The sequence below is a fragment of the Mauremys mutica genome, chromosome 6 (assembly GCF_020497125.1).
Source record: "Mauremys mutica isolate MM-2020 ecotype Southern chromosome 6, ASM2049712v1, whole genome shotgun sequence".
Lineage (NCBI taxonomy): Eukaryota > Metazoa > Chordata > Testudines > Geoemydidae > Mauremys > Mauremys mutica.
This window is the reverse complement of record NC_059077.1, coordinates 77,519,736-77,537,240: the sequence shown is the minus strand read 5'-3', so window position 1 is coordinate 77,537,240 and position 17,505 is coordinate 77,519,736. Positions and strand designations below refer to the sequence as shown.

Sequence of the window (17,505 nt, the reverse complement as noted above, 5' to 3'; positions counted from 1 at the left end):
TAATGAGACCATGGTCATATAATAAAAGAAGAATGATCCTGACTCTTGCTTCCTAAAAGTTTGACTTGCATGGCTGGTTAAATAATGGCAGACATTAAGAGAAACAAATCACTCAACATCTAGAGGATGCAATCATAAGTAAGGCTACGTTTATGTCACGGAGGTCATGGAACTCACGGGATCCGTGACTTCCAGAGACCTCCGTTACATTCTCTGCTTCAGCCCCAGGAGCTGCCGGACTCGAGCTGGAAGCCAGTGGGGCCTGGAAGGGTTCTAGTGACAGCAGCAACAACCCTCCGCCCCCACACACACACACACCCCGGCAAGGTTCCAGCAACAGGTGACAGATTCCTGAGGGGGCCCTCCTCAGGGTTTCAGTAATGGGTGACAGCCTTACACATGGGGAGGGGAACACATCGGGTGAGGGGCTGGGGGCATCCCGTTTTCTCTTTGAGATATATGGTCACCCTGCAGCCATGGGCAGAGGGGGAACCCCACAGTCCCCATCCACCGCGGTGGCAGGGGAAACCATGGAGCTGCAGCAGCAAAAGCCACAGACAGGTCACAGCTTCTGTGAATTTTTATTTATTGTCCGTGACCTTTACTAAAAATAACCATCACAAAATCTGAGCCTTAAGCATGAGCAACAAGATTTTTTCCATAAAGAACAGATTTTACCAGAAAAAAAACTAATTGCTTTTTTGGAAAGGATGAAGGGAATGCAGTCTATTTAGTAGTGTATATTTGGACTAGAAAAAAGCATTTGTTACAGTATTCTAACAAAAGCTTACTTTTAAAATGAACTCAAATGGGTTTGGATATGAACACTGTCATGTGCCTTAAAAACTGCATACAGATTATTACAGTACACAGTAATGCATCAAGTTGGGGTGGGGTATAGTAGGGCACAAGGACCAGTGTCAACTCCAGGCTTGTTTAGTATTCTCTCTATCTTGATGAGAGAGTAAAGAGCACTGGCTACATCTTGATCTCCTCTTCCACAAGAATAAAGACCTACTCTTGCATAGGCAAGATCTGCCTCACTGATCTGGAGGATAGCCAGAAGTTTAGAAAAGGTGCAGCAAGACTCCACAGCATCTCTGCATTAGGGACCTGTGGAGTTGATGATAAACTCCTTGGCCACTACAACTGTTCTTCCACTTATCCTGCACTGCCACTCAGGATTACAGAGGTTATTTCAGACCTGGTCTGCATTAACACATCAAAACTGCCACATGGGGAGAGGACCAGGAATTGGAGTACTGTTAATGAGCAGAATCCCTACCCCGTCCTCAAAGCAGCACAGACTAAGATAGCATACAAACTTATCTTTCTAAAGGTTTGACTTGTTGGTAACAAAAACAAAAAATAGAACATAAACCTCAGCCTAAAATTTCCTCCACTGAGCCTCATTGTCCCCAAGGATTGTCTCCAGGACCTTCTTTATCCCACTTCCTTTAAGCCCTAGAATCCACTTACCTTCATCTGGGTGGGGTTTATAAGCAAAACCAATGAGTCAGCAGAACTTCAGCAGCTTTATACAGGGTTACAGGAACTGACCGGTGTGTCAACAAATGAACCCCCTACTACAGGGACAAAACTGCCCTTTCTCCTGTTGTCTGCAGTCTTTTTTTCCTGCTCCCACTTTCCTAGGGCTGAGGTTCAGCTGCACTGAAACCATCTGTAGGGGCTAACAGCTTTGTTTCAGAGCTATCAATCATTTCCTCAAGGTGGTGTCTGATTGGAACCTTCACTGACTCAGCTGTCAGTTAGTGAGACACCAACCCCATGCTGGGTGAACTGTTGGGTACAGTTCCTCCAGAGTCACTCCATATAGGGCACAACAACCTCCACATAAGGGAATGGAGAAGAGGCAAGCTACAAGACAGTTCATCCATAGGCCCAAATAAATTTATGAAACTGATTATAAAACCTAGTTGCAGAATAATTTCAAACATTGAACAAATGAATAAAAAATCAAAGCTTGTTTATGAAAAAGAGGGCAAAATTCTTCAGACAAATTGCTCACCGTGAGTAGTTTGCACAGTTCTGAAACAAAACATTAACTGATTTTGAATTAGACTGGGATGGGTTTGTATGAGACCAAGGGCATTAGATTTGTTCACAATCCTACTGCAGTTGAGTATATCTTAAACTATTTTTCCAGTTCTACTCAGTCTGCTTGCTTCCTTCTTATGAGCAGACAGATATATCCTGCTGCCAGTGAGACTAACTCACAATAGATTATTCAGAGTGCAGGAATGGCAACTTGTGATCCAAACTCAAGTTGACAGGGATAATTTTAGCTTTACCAAATTTAACAGGTATCTTCATTTTTTATTAAATGTAGATATATCAAGTGGTGAGGGTAGGAGAATATTGAAAAGTTGTGATTCTTCAACATCCCTAAAAGAACAAAAAGATGAGTTTTGGAAACAAAATGTGCATATAAATATACTTGTACTGATATTACAATAGTTGTATTGATAAAAGAGTATTTCCTTTACTTCCTGCTAGTAAAGGAAGAGGGAGAAATGGAGAAAAAAGCAAGATGACTGTTGCCCAGTATTATTGGCTGAGACCATACAACACACTAAGACCCAGATCCTCAAAGGTATGTGGGCACCTAACTCTCATTGTTCCCTCAGACATATGGGGTACATGCTACACACTATCCAAGGGATCAAATCAAGCCTTGAAAATCATTAAGGTAGCAGATTTATTGAATATGTATTAGTGTGTAAGCTCATCAGGGCAGGTATATCACTATGAAATGTTTTCATATATATATATATATATATATATTATTCAGATTGCCAGATCTGTCCACCAGTAAGGCCACTTACTACAATCCTATACATTGGCTCAGATGTACAGTTTATGTAATGCTTAGAATGGTATTATCAAGCCAGATAAAGGAACAGTTAGGAAGGTAGTTTTGTGTAGCCACACACTCCAATTGGTTCATGGTCATTCATTTAGGTAAAGCTATAGCTTTTTATGACTAATTAGATTGTGGGATCTTTTTATTACAGAAGATAGCAGTATTAGGTCAGTATAGACTTGTTTTAATAAAAAAAGATTAGGCTAAAGGATCATGTGTTATTTTTACATCTAATACAAGGACCATTAGAAAATTATGAAATGGGCTTTAAAAAGCCTGGACTGTGATTAGCTTTTATTGTTCCATGACTATGCTTTAGCCTTATGACACAGTTCAGTTTTTTCAAGTAGGTGTTTTATCTCATGGCTTGACTCTTCCATTTAACACTGATAGCTGTGCTAGAAATATCTTAGATTAAATAGCTGGGCAAGTATCATTTTGTGAACAGAAGTAAACAGCTTGGGCTGAAAGATTTCAGTTACAAAAATAATTTGACAAATCATTTTGTGGGGGAGAGAAGATAAATGTCAATAAAACACTGTAATTTAAAGAAGGGAGGGAGTAACTTTTAAAAACCATATAGTTCATCAAGCTTTTAAAACTAAAATCAAAGGTAACATTTTTGTTGTGCATCCCTGCCAGAGGTGTAGAGCCCGATTTTCAGAGGGAACTGTGGAAGCTCAGCACCTCTGAAAATAACGAAACCCTTAGACCTCCTTTCCTACTCCTTCATCTTTGATATTTTACTCTACAAATATGTCTATTAATGTCAACCAACAAGCCACAGATGCATAGAGAACAAAATAGTGCAGCTGAGTAACTACATGAAGAAGTTAGGGCAAAATTTTCTTCTCATTTTTGTTCCCCTAGGCACAAAATTGGGCAATGAATTTTTTAATCAGTTTTAGAATCTCACTAAGACATGCCAGACAATCCAATTGTGCTGATTAACAAGTCTCAAGTGAAAGACACCAATTTGACTCACCTTGTGCCTCACTTCACAAGCAAGCACTCATTTATATGACGCTATCACTCAGTATGCTTTTGCATATTTTTTTTTTTAAACTTAGGAAAAACGTAAGTGGGGGCTTTTAAAAATTATCATTTTTAAAGGCGAAATCTATAAATTCAGAAAGTATATACTAAGTCGTTGCGTCTGACGAAGTGGGTATTCAGCCACGAAAGCATATGCTCCAATATGTCTGTTAGTCTATAAGGTGCCACAGGACTCTGTCGCTAGGTACAAATAGGCATCATTGGTAATATGAATTAGTTTATAAGGATCCTTTTTAGAGTTTTCTTTTATTATTCCTGATTGACCTCTCTTGTGGTAATATCATTGGGATTGGGTCCATTGAAAGGAAATCTCTGTGGAGTTCTCATAGTGTTTCCTCCAATATTTTTCCCTATCTGTGGGAAAGGGAGAAGGTTTAGTTTCCCCCAAACCCTGGCACACAAACATTGGATCCAGTCCATAAACCTTATGGATCTCTGGGATCAGCTGGAGATTGAGGCACTGCTCAGGCTCTATGGTCCCTGTGGCTCAACCTGGCAGTGTGGCTCCAATGGTTTGGTTTTACTAACAATCAACTACAAATACCTGCTTGTGTTTCCAACATAAAATATGGTGCTCTGGAAAGTGGCAACATCTCTCCAAAAAATTATATGCATAAAAGATATTGTTGGAAATTTTCCCCTCCTCACTACCACAGGTAATATAAATGTATAAATATTGAAGAAACAGAATATTTCATGAGATATTCATAGTACTTTTGTGCACAGCTGTTGATTTATATAAGTGGACTTTACTCTACTAGACAGCATGATTAATATAGTAGCCAAAAGAAAAAAAGTAAAAGTAGGTCAGTGATGTGGGACAATGGCTTCTTCAACTCTTCCTTTCTTCTCCCTTTCCTGCCTCGAGCCACAAGAGTAGTGATCATTCTTCAAATTTTAGAGCACAAAATAAGTTCTCAATAACATAAGCAAAGCTATTGGGCCACAGTCTGCTCTTAATCTTTGCACAAAATTTCCATGACATCTACGGAAATTTTACAGACAGCACAAGCTAGAATAAGAGCTATGGTAAATAATAGCTTTTAGGATTCTCCATTCCACAAATACCACAAGAGTAAGAGAGACAGTATATGGTAACATTTTATTTGCTTTAAACATATAAGGGTTATACAATTCTTTTAGAGCCATTTTGTGGGGAAAATAAATCATTTCAAACAATACATTTACTGTAATTAGTTTTATACACAAAAGATCAATATGTTCAATATTTTGTTTCATCTACTTAAAAATAATAATAATAATAAACCAAAAAAACCAACACCTTAAAGGTTCTAAAGTTACATTCTTGTTGTAAACATTATGTAACAATTTTTAACCCATTTGAACATGAAGACAGTGCCTTCAAGAGGAACAATCGTGTTAAAGTTCCAGCTACAAAATATATAGCAACAAGTTACAGATGTCCCTTTTTAAATTACGCTTTTAGGCTAGATTCCAATCAAATTCCAACATCAGTGCTGCAGAAGTCTGCAACAGACTAGAAAAATTGATTATTTTTTTCAGGGATTGCTTGGCTTAATGCAGAAACCAGATGGAGTTTATTAAATCTAGTCATACAAGGATTAAAAAAATCCAAGGACATTTCTAGAAATAATTAGCCTTTAGTAATTGAAACTGAAAAAGAGTTTAAGATTTTTTTTTCAATTTTAAATGCTAGTAGTCTCCCACTAGCTGTGAATTACTATAAACCAATCTTTTAGATCATCTCATTGACAGATTTCTTTATAATTTTGAAAGGGGCAGTGACCCAATGATTGCTTCCTGGAACTTGTAGTTGAAGTACAGAACATTAAAACAGGATTAGGGAGTCAAAAAAAGTCTGGAATAATCAAGAATCAACGTAGTCCACTTCAGCCACCCAAAATAATTAAGCCTAGATTGTTGCTTGAACTACTTGGCTTGTCTACTGAATAAGCAAAGCATTTAGCTTTTATTCTAAAAGACAGACAATGTAAACATGTAGTCCATCTATTTTATACTATTGAAATTCTCTATTAAAATAGTTTAATTTATGCACAAAGTTAAAGCATATTAGCACATCACATTTACCTCGATCAATACAAAAGTGAAGCAGAATATCACAGTACACTTTTACAAAGTGAACAATCAAGAGAAATTTCACAGAAATGTGCACTTTTTGGAGAATTGTAACTATCAGTGGATACAGTACAGACTAACAGGCACCTCTGTTAAGTTTTTTTAAAATAAATAATAGAGCATCTGACAATAAAAGCTTCTCATGGTACTCAATGTCTTTGACAGCTGTGATTAAACAGAACACACTGGCACCCAGACAAAATTTTGCTAAGGCAAGCACAAATACGCCAATTTTTAGTTTTATATTTTTACTGAAGCTGGTGTGAGAGTGTGCACGCGTGTCTGTTTACAACTTTAGTTCTTCCTTAAAGATGACAATGTGCTGCTCTTTCAAAAAGCCCTCTTTATACTTTGGAAAGGAGCCCTGACTCTGGAGCACTTGCCTTAATGATGTTTTGAATTTCTTTGAATTTTGGATGATCTTTATCAGCTACCAGCTGCAGCAAGACGGCCTCACTAGTGGTAACTATTATTCCAGTGCGAGCAAGACGCTAAAAGAGAAAAGAACAGAGACAGAAAAAGGTGAGACCCTTGCAAGTGTGGATAAGCACATACAATATATCAAATGGAGAATACTTTTACAATATTCACTAAACAATAAAGCCTGTGCTGTTTTGCCCCCAGTATTTATGGATGGGAAGGATAAAACCAGGAGGCCGGTGAGAATTAAGAGGGATGGGGGAAGGAGAAAGCCAATTCCATTTTATTATGGAATATTAGGGGGAAGAACAGTCTTGGATTAAAGCATTTTATTCAGAAGGGTTTCTTTCTCCAGTTCAGATCTTCTGTGTGAATTTAAGCATGTTACTTTCCTCTATGTGAATGTTTCCCTATACATAAAGTGAGACTTATACATCTTCCAACAACAACAGCGGTTTTGAAAAGCTTCTCTCATACAGTTTATAAAAATTTGAGATCCTAGGTAAGATGCCTTATAAAGAAAATAAGTTAGCTGCTACTGAAGATGAATTTCCTTTTTCAGAGGTTGTTAGATACCGTCCAATACCCTGTTCATGGGATTGCTGGTTCCAGGGCACTGTATAGTCTCGTGAAAGTAAGAGAGGAAGACTCTTTTACAAGCCTTAGCTGTTGACTGTAATTCACTCATATTAGTCAGACAGCAATATTTTTTATTAACAATGCAAAGCTTGTACTTAGCCTGAAATGGGACATTTACACAAAGAGAACTCTTCTGAAAGACTATAAAATATTTTCAGCATAAAAGTTAAAATTGTTAGGATTAAAAGAGACCACCTATATTTTAAGTTATTTCATACAGGCACAATTAAATTCAGTAATGTTCTGTCTAGCTCCAAACATCTTGCAGTGCATGCAAACCCTGGCAGACTACAATTGCTGCCTGTACAGCAGAATATCCTAATGTATCCAGGAGAAAGGCTGGCCCCCTCTGTTAGGCCAAAGCTCCATAGCAAAGAGAGTTATACAGCTGCTTAATGGCTACATCAGATCCCTGCCTCACTGATATTGTAGATCCCTATTCTGGATCCTGTCTACCTCCCATGCCCACTATCCCCATGGAGGGGACAGTGGGTAGGAGAGAAAATGAGAAGGAAATGGACTTTCCAGGCTTGGTCTCTATTGTGAGCGGTTGGAGGAAAAAAAGTACCCTAACCTATTATGAGGGGTTGGGATCTTTAGCCCTTGGTAGCTAGATTAGCTACCCTTTATTCATATCCCCACATTATTGTAGTAATCTTTGTATGGGGGAAAATCACTATTTTTAGCTAAGTGTCATATCTTATGCAGTAAGCATGTAGTTTGTAAAACAATGGACAAATGCAGATTGTTTCCTTCAAGTTAACACTTTCTGCATGAGAACACGGCTGCAAGTTTTAATCTTAAATTGCAAAAAAGCAGTGCATTCTCCAGCACTGTAGTGAATAACTTTAATCCACATGAAGGTCACGCGTATTTTAAATTAAACAGAATATGCATAGCACAGTTAAAGATTTTAAAATACATTACTGGTATCTAACAACAACAGATACATTTTCTCTGGGTCATATACTTAAACAGATACAAGCAGCAAATGAAATAGCAGAATTTAAGCACCGAAAAAGTGGACTTGAGGCTCCTGTTAAAATTCCCAAAATGATTATCAGAGCACTAACTATTACGAAAAAGTTATAAATGGGAGCTGGAATGGAATGAAAACTGGCTAGGGAAAAACAGGAGACTCGCTCACACTTGAAAGAAAAAACATAACTCCTTATCCAAAAAATGCAAATGATAAAACACTACCAGAACTACATTTCAGAAGTATAGCTGAAATCTGTGTTCATGTCAGTAATGCATGCGTCATTAAAACAGAATAGCAACTGAGAGTGGGCTGTTAAAGAAATACATGTAAGAGAAGAAAATGCTGAGGGTAAAATTCACCTTGTGAGGAGGTGAGGCAAGTGAGGTCACTATCTTGCCAGCTTAAAGGGTTCTGAAAGTAGCATATGCAAAGGTATATGCCTCTTCTCTATAATGGCTAGTAAAAGTGTAAATGACCTAACCATTAGCTTTGCAGATCTGTTTTAGGAAACCATTAACCTCTTTAGCCCAAGAGGAGGAACTGTTTTGCATAGAATGGGCTGTTAAATGTCTTGGGAAAAGACTTAGGACACATCTACATGTACAGAGCTGCAGCGTCGCGGCTGCAGCGTGTCTAGTGAAGACACTGTATGCCGACAGGAGAGAGCTCTCCCATTGGCATGATGAAGCCACCTCCACGAGCTCTCCCACTGACACAGCACTGTCCACAGTGTCGCTTATGTTGGTGTAACTTATGTTACTCAGGTGGTGGTTTAGTCACACCCCTGAACAATATACATTCTGCTGACATAAGCTGTAGTGCAGACATAGCCTTAGGGCTTGTACACACTACCACTTACGTCAGCAACTGAGGAAACTAACAGGAGCCTCAAGATAGCTTGTTAGCATTCAAAAATTTTGCTGCTTAACTGATTACTTATACTTGTTCAAGCATAACAAAAACCTAACTTATTGTAAAACAATTTTCTTTTAGAGCTTTCTTCATGATGACAAAAATATCTCAGCATACAGGATTGAATTCTAAATGGCGCTACATGTATCTGTACATATCCGAGAAGCAACAGCAAAAGAGGAGACCGTGGGATAAAAGTTGTCTTCCTCAGCTCTGGCTACACTCAGGTTTCATGCAGGATTCTCCTTGGTCAGAATCTAAACATTAAAGGGCAATCACCCTGTATACCCCATCATGAGGAAGGAGTAATCTGCCCAGAGTGGAGGAATGCAAACACGGCTGAGGGCAGCAGAAAAAAAAAAAAAGGTTGAAGAACTATTCCTGTTTCATGCCAGAATGTGTCTCATACAGAGTACAATCATTCTGATGTGTATATGGGTCTAATTTGAACATTTTAAATGCACTGTACACCAATAATTTAGAATCAAATTGTATTAAAATGTCTACATAATAGCTTGTAGTTCTATAGTACCCTCTACTAGAGGATCTCAAAGACTTGCAGGCATATCTGAAGCAACACATATTAATGAATTAAATCTACCACCTCCCCTATGGGATAGTGAAAGAGGGAAAAAATTGAAGGCTTTAAATATTTCTTCCTATGGTGTATTTAGCCTAAATCAGGGGTTATCAAATGTTCTGAAAGCATGGAACACATCTTAAGACAATCAGTCCCATGATTATACAACATTCCTGTACATGCCTTCCTGTTTTCTGGTCCCCATTTCCCCAGCCATGGTCCCTGAGGGCAGTATTCAATTCCTCTCCCCTATAATATTAAACAGCAGCTGTAATATAGGCTCTTCATTGCAAAAAGGAGACTAAAAGCTTGTAGAGGTGGACTGAAAAGAAGAGGAGCCAGTAACATGTAACCTGTCAGCTCTCCACAAAGAACCAGCAAGTGCTTTCTAAACTACATTTTGAGAACTACTGACATTTACCCCAAACTCAAAAAAAAAAAAAAAAAAATCTAGAACCAATTAATTTGTTTGAAGTGCCCTTCTAGGAGTTTTGAGTGAGTGCAGCTATCTACTTTTTTACAATGATAATGGATCCATTTTGACTGGACAAAATCCAAGACTTATCCAGGGCAATTCAAAATCTATTACAATACACAGAACTGTGATTTGTGTGTGTGTACGCATGTGCACGTGAAAGATATGTGCTGTTTGTTCTAAGCAAATGTACAGAAACAGCAAAACCACCAAAATTTTGGTTCTTTTCTTGCTATATATATTAAGCAATAGCAATACTGTACTGAATTAGTTTTCAGATGAGTCTGTGACTTATTTTTCTGACAGTAGTCCTTGTGTGTCATATGCATTATGTGGCAGATTTCATTAAGCTCGCACTTAATCAAAGTTACTGCATTTTTATCAAATGTTCAATCCTGTTGACTTTCCTTAAGCTCTAAAGTTTTACTCGACATAGAAGGTGTGCAACTCCTTTTTTGATTCTATGTGACTGGCACAAAGTTATGGAATTACTGTTCATTTTAAGAGTTTAATTTTCAACTATTTTGCTAAAATCCAGAGCAAAAATTTCCATGTTTAGTGCAGATACAGTTCTCTTTTCCATCTTCGATTTTTAACACACCAATGAAGTTTGCAAGATAGTTAGTGCATTGTTTTCCATAAAACCACCATGACGTTGTGTATGAAATGCAGGTGCACTTTTAAAATTTTCTAGCTTTATGTATTGTCACTTCTGCAACATTTGTAACATATTCAGTTGGACTACCAGAATTCTTCTAATTGTGATAATGAAACTTTTTAAAAACCTGGAACTTAAAGCTTTTTAGCTCCTTAGAGGCAAGTAGGAGTTTTAATGAATTTGCTGCCTTTTGGAGGGGGTGCGGGGGGGGGGGGGAAGCACATTACAAGGCGCTTCAGAACTGGGGCCCCTTTATACTTTGAATTGTTTAACAGTAGCATGCCGAGCAAAATACCATTCTGAACTATAAAAAGTTTTATAGTATTTTTATACAGTTTCATAGAGAATTCAGTTTTATGAGGTCACCCAAGGGGCCACGAAAAGTCAGTAGTTTGTAGAAGTCCAACATTTCATGAGACGCTCCCAAATTCTCACCTGATGTCCCCAACTCTGTGCTCTCCATGTAGACACATGTCACCAAAATATTTACGTTTTAAAAAAAATCCTGGCCCTCCTGTTGCTTGGTGACCTATTCTGTGGATGACTACCTGACTAACACCTCTCACTGAGTTATTCACTTGCTGTAATGTTTGTGACTTTCTCAATGGTTTGTATCAATAAGAGAACCAAATACAGACCCAAGGTGTAGAAGAAAGTCTATCTAAAATATGCATGTTACCTCAAGAGCAAACATCCTGTCCATCATACTTCTTGATGAGGTGGCATCTGCTACAATGTGAACTTCCACACCTCTGCCAACCAATTCCAGCGCTGTTTGCTGGATGCACACGTGAGTCTGTCAGAAAAATACCAGCATTATAAAAGTATTTACAGGATTACCTAGAACTACAGTACAAGATTAAATTAGGGATCAATCCTATAATTTTCCTAAACATTAAATTACTAATTAATTCAATGGGAGTTTTGAATGCAAACTGCATAATTGCAGGATCTGGCCTTGTAAACTTAATTTTATAAGTATCTAAGTATCTTATGAGATTATCCTCTCTGAACAACTGAAATGATCACAAACAATTTAACCTTTAAGTGGTATCTGGACTATAACACTGCTTTGCGTAGACATCAATATATAAAAACACATTTTCAACCATACTACAGTAATAATACACTACTATAACAAACAAGTACATACTTCTACTCCAAACAAGACAACACTGCGGACTCCAGGAATATCTGCTAAGGCAGCTTCTACTTCTGGCAATACCATAGAAAATTTTGTTTTTGGAAGCACAAGTTTAACTCCTGTTAAATCAATTTCTTGCACAGTGCTGCCAAGGCCTTTGGGATACTGTTCTGTCACAATGACCGGAATTCCTAAAATCCGTGCACCCTGGACCTGCAAGGAAAAACAAATCCACAAAAATAAAACAATTATTTAAGCAAGAGAGGGGTGAACGTTTAGTATTTACATCTGGACTGTATAAGACACAAGTAACCAGTATTATCTATGCATTGATGACAATTTGCAACTATTTTTGTAGTTACTGCAGTGGAGGGGAGGAGAAAGGGGGTAAATCAGTAAACCTACCAATCTTTGTCCTACACTGATGATATCACCAAAATATTTGATAGCAGGTCTGAATCTTTCTTGCATATCGCAACAAAAGAATACAGTGCTTGAAGGTGTCAGGTTGCCTAATGTAGTTATCTGAAAACAAAAATACAGATTTAACGTCACAGTTTTAATTCAATTAAATTTTTAAATGGTTATTAAAAAATAAGGAGATTTCTGGAATGGGAAATAGTTTTTAAAAACTCTGCCAAGGTGTTACTGAAGAACAACGCATACTGAAGAACAAAAAAATTAGAGGGGAAAGGATGTTTAAGGATTTTATTTTATTTTGATCGTTTGTTTTTAAAACTAACATGTAGCAATCAATTAAATATTGACCCAGACATACAGCAGTGTTGCAGTAACCAACAGGAATCCACAGTTTTATCAAGTGAGAGATGCACTCAGGACAGTTTAAATACACAATGAGACTTGTATACTTTAAAATATAACTGCTAGTCACAGGATCTGACCTTTTGACAAAAATATATACAATTCTGCATCCACAACTAAAGGGACATTACTTCATTACACTTCTCTCAAAACTGTTTTACCTACTAATGTTAAAAATTAAAAGTAGTATAACAAAGTTTAAAATAAAATTCTCTTTCTATATACTTGGTATGTATTCATATTCATTCATATTCATATTATTTGCTTAGTTTTACAGCAGGCTACATAAAAAAGCATTAGCAAAATCAGTACAAACTAAAATTTCATACAGACGATGACTTGTTTATATTGCTCTATACACTGAAATGTAAGTACCATATTTATATTCCAATTCATTTATTTTATAATTATATGGTAAAAATAAGTACGCCATTTTTCAGTAATAGTGTACCGTGACACTATTTGTATTTTTATGTCTGACTCTGTAAGCAAGTCATCTTTAAGTAAGGTGAAATTTGGGGGTACACAAGACAAAATCAGACTCCTGATAGGGGTACAGTAATCTGGAACGTCTGAGAGCCACTGAGGTAGAGGGAGTCTGACCTGATAACCTGCTAGGGCACAGGACTCTATTATTAAGGCTAATTTATGAATAACATCCCAATAAGTATTTTCTGGTGATGAAATGTAAAAAATGAATAATTTTTATTATTTGGAATATGGCTATTCTTTGTATTTCCAACTCATCCAGAATTTCTGCCTGACAGCGGAAAATTAATTGACTACAGCTAAAACCAGAACATTTCTCTCCATATAAAATTCACATTTTCATTATTGAAAAATAGCTGACGTTTTAAAACGCCCTAAGCTGGAAAAAGGGAGGCAATTTTGTTGTGAATGCAGTCATTACAGCACGACTGGCATAAATCTCTGGTTTGTATAAAGATATCTTACTATGAAAAACATGTACCGTATCTGTCTAGCAGTCTTCTATAACTTATAAGAAGCAGGACTGAATATAAAACTGGGGGCATGTAGTGCATGGTACAAAGCTCTGGCACAATAAAATTTGTAATTAAAGATTAATCTTTGTTTTCAATGTTGAATCCTGACCCCAACCTCAATTCCACCTTAGCACAAATTTAGTTGAAAGAAAGATTGCACAGGTTGTCTATTTCAAATGACAAATGTTTACTGTTTTATGTATTGTACCATCTTTGGGGAAAATATGGTCTGATTCATTAAATATAAAATCAAGATTCAAGGGCGGCTGTGAGATACATGTGTTTCTGTGAAGTGCATTAGGTTACGGGCTTCATAATATAAATGTATCAGTATAATATAAAATGTAGTTTTGCTGTATTGCTTCCTCACGGACATTTTGCCTAATCCCTTTTTTATTCGGCACTGAAGTTTCCCTCAGACATTGCAAATCATTATTACAATTAAAAAGACTGTCAGGAAACATAGCACTCTCAGACACTGCTATGCAATCATTTTTATAACCTGTCTTCTATATTGTATCATTTTTTAAAACAAAGATATTTATTGCAACATGTGGAAGCTCAGATTTCTTGAGGATAACTATATTTGTTATTTAACTGATTGGGCACAATAAAAGTGATGAGCTAATAAATTGTATTCCTAAACTCTGGTCACAACTGTGGACATAGAAATCTATGTATGCATGTTAAGAGAAACTGAGGTTACACTCCTTCAACGTTAATTTTCCAAAAGAAATTTTAGAGCAGGTTACATAAGAGGCGGTGGCTACAGCAGGGGGTTTCAACAGCGTATGTGGACTTTAGAGAGAAGCAGGCAGTGGGTGTGAAAAGGGGTATGTGCCTGAGAGGGAGGTAGCTGGGGGAAGGGCACTGGAACAATTTTTATAGTCGGGGGGTGCTTAGAAGCCATTGAACAAAACTGTGAAGCTTGTATATAATGGAAAACCACTCCAAGTCAGGGGGTGCTGCCACACCCCCAGCGGGAGGGGGCCGGCTTTAAGGAGACCTAAAGCGCGCCGAGAAAGTCTTTAAAGGACCGGGGGAAGCCAAAGCGGGGCCCTGCAGACTGAGAGCTGCCGGGAGTGTATTCCTGCAGACAGGGTGGGAGGCGTGCACCTCAGAGGAGTGAGTCTCAGCCCCGCGTGCTCCAGGGAGCCCGTAAACTCCGAGCTAGGCAGGCACAGGGAGGGCGGGAGCGGCCCCTGGCCGGGGTGGTTCTCACCTGTATCTGCAGGGGCACCAGGCGCACTTTGCAGCGCTCGCTGACCACGAAGCCCTTGGGCAGGTCGATGTACTGGCTCCACTCCTCGGCGAAGAGCTGCACCACGAACTTGCGGTGCATGTCGAGCTGGTCCCCGTAGAGGCTCAGGAACTTCTGGATCAAGCAGCTCGTAGCCGGCGCCGTGCGGCACGGTCGAGGGCCGGGCGAAGACCGAGAAGCAGAAGAGCACAGGCACCGAGCCGCCGCCGGGCCCGGCCGGGCAGCAGCCCCCGCCGCCCGCGGGAGGAGCAGCCGCCGCCATATTCAGGGGCAGCCGCTCAGGCGCCTCCCTGCGGCCCAAGCCGCCGCTTACTGCTGCTCCGCCAGCCGCTCCCGCCCCCCGGGCAGACGGGCGGCCCCCAGTCCCGGCTCCTGCTCCGCCTCCTCACCATGAGGCCCCGCTCCCAGCCCAGCTGCGTCTACCCCGGGCCTAGGGCCCTTCCGCCTCAGCCCGCTCGCTCGCTCGCTCCAGCCTGCTAGGAGTAGCGGGGGCCCCTGCCTGGCCTGGCCGCGGCGCCCGGCAGCTGAGGCTGCGCCTGCCGCTGCACTGCCCCCGAGCGGCTCCCCTGGGGCAGAGCCGGCGGCGGCGCCGCACTCACCTCAGCTGGGCTGCCCCGGCATCCACGCCGCGGTCCCGGACCCCGCACCGGGCCACACCATGAGCACGGAGAGGGCGGGGCTCTGTGAGGCAGCCGCAGCACAGCGGCTCCTGTCACCCTTCCCGCGGGGCGCCCTAGCTAGACCCAGTAACCAGAGGGGACGTTCGTGGCTGTCAGGCTGCCGCTGGGAAGGCGGGATGCCTCTTAGCAGTTAGCCATAGTTAGGGTGACCAGATGTCCCGATTTTATAGGGATAGTCATGATTTTTGGGGTCTTTTTTCTTATATAGGCTCCTATTACCCCCCACACCCGTCCTGATTTTTTCACATTTGCTGTCTGGTCACGCTACTGCCAGCACTGACTGCTCCGTGCTCCTGCTTCACACAGTTACCAACTTTCATGCAGTAAATAAGCACTGCAATTTTTACAATAAGCCAAAAAACAAGGCCAAAACAAGCCAGTCCCTAAGAACCCCAACTCTAAGTGACTAGATCCCCCTGATCTGCAGTCTGGGACTGTGGTGGGCCCACTGTGTGCATCCCTGACTCTTTACCCCCCTTGCCCCTGCTTGCCGGGAGCCAATGAAAGAAAAGAAGCTACAAGCCAAAAGTAGCCAACAAGCAACTCACAAGTCAATTAAGCCAAAAATAAGCCAATTTCTGTGGTTTTTTTCATGGGCTTTGCATGTCTGCATATGGCTGGTGGCCTATATCTTGCACTTATTGGTAGTGCCTAAAAGTCAATTTAGGCCTTAGAAACATGTTATTCTTTGAGACTATTCCTATTTGGTAATTACCTCAAATGGGTAAAGGTATTTCATGGAGTGAACACATCTGGAGTGCTGCAGGCATTAGATCTGATTACCAACCAGTAAAGATAAGATTTATCATTACATAGTGAAATGGAAAGTATGAAACAATCTGATACTTAAACAAAAATTGTCCTTTATATTTATCTTCAGTGTGTGCCTCAGAGAGGATTTGCTGCATGTTTAAGGCCTTAACCATATGGAGACTGTAATAGTGTGTGTGCATATATAGTAAATATGCCATTGATATGGCCTGAAGACTGCTTGTGTTTTAATTCACATCCTTTGAAAGCATTGCAGCCTGAGCTTTGACTTTGATTTAGATTCAGAACAGTTTTTTCATGCTGTCATTATGGACATATATGATAGGTTAATACATTTAAATGCAAAACAAAAAAAAAAATCATGGACATACAAAGCAAGGCATTGAGCCTGCAATTGGCTCCAAAGGGGGGGCACTTTGTGCCCGCATGCCCTCTTCTCTCATTCTCTGAACTTCTGGTGGGACTATGTGAAATTGACAGACTTTTGCCAGAAGTAACTTGCCCAAGATCACCCGGTGAATGAGTAGCAGAACCAGGAATATAACCAAGTTCTTGTCTTGAGTTTCTAGGCAGTTCTGTTATACTCCAGATTATTTGGGAAATGGTCTGAATTGTAGGAATGAAATACCAACAGCAATAACATCTCAATTTCTGATGGCGTTTCCCATGGTCATCCAGTTCAAAACGGTTCACACACTTTACTGAATATCTACCTATCTAAAATACATGTGTTGGAAATCTGTGACTGGGTGATGCACAACAGTTATCATAATGCTCAAGAACTAACTTGACTGCAACCTTAGCACAGAATAAACCTGGTGCTTGATTAAAAAAATTCTGTTGCTAGCAAATGTAGTCCTTCAATTTTGTATTTTTCCCTGCTGATGCTAAATTGCCACATTTGGCAGACACTAAAACAGCCTTAACTGATTAATGAAGACCTTGTTCGGTAGCTGTTTTTAGTAAAAATTCTACGTTACACGAGCAGACATTCAAACTGAGGGTCTTATTGTCTGTAAGCAGAAGTTATACCAAATGATCAAGATACAGGTCCAAAACATTCATTGACTCTGCCCTCATTTTTATCCCAGTAAATTCA

General features: G+C 39.7%; 1 protein-coding gene across 1 annotated transcript; it reads right to left on the bottom strand.

Moving 5' to 3' along the window:
• Positions 1-5,569: 5,569 nt before the first annotated feature.
• Positions 5,570-15,938, bottom strand: ISOC1 (isochorismatase domain containing 1). The gene is given in 6 exon segments (XM_045022228.1): positions 5,570-6,549; positions 11,404-11,520; positions 11,878-12,081; positions 12,274-12,393; positions 14,917-15,078; positions 15,080-15,938. Coding segments are annotated over 6 exon segments (888 nt in total). The 5' UTR covers positions 15,218-15,938; the 3' UTR covers positions 5,570-6,402.
• Between the last annotated feature and the right edge of the window lie 1,567 nt (positions 15,939-17,505).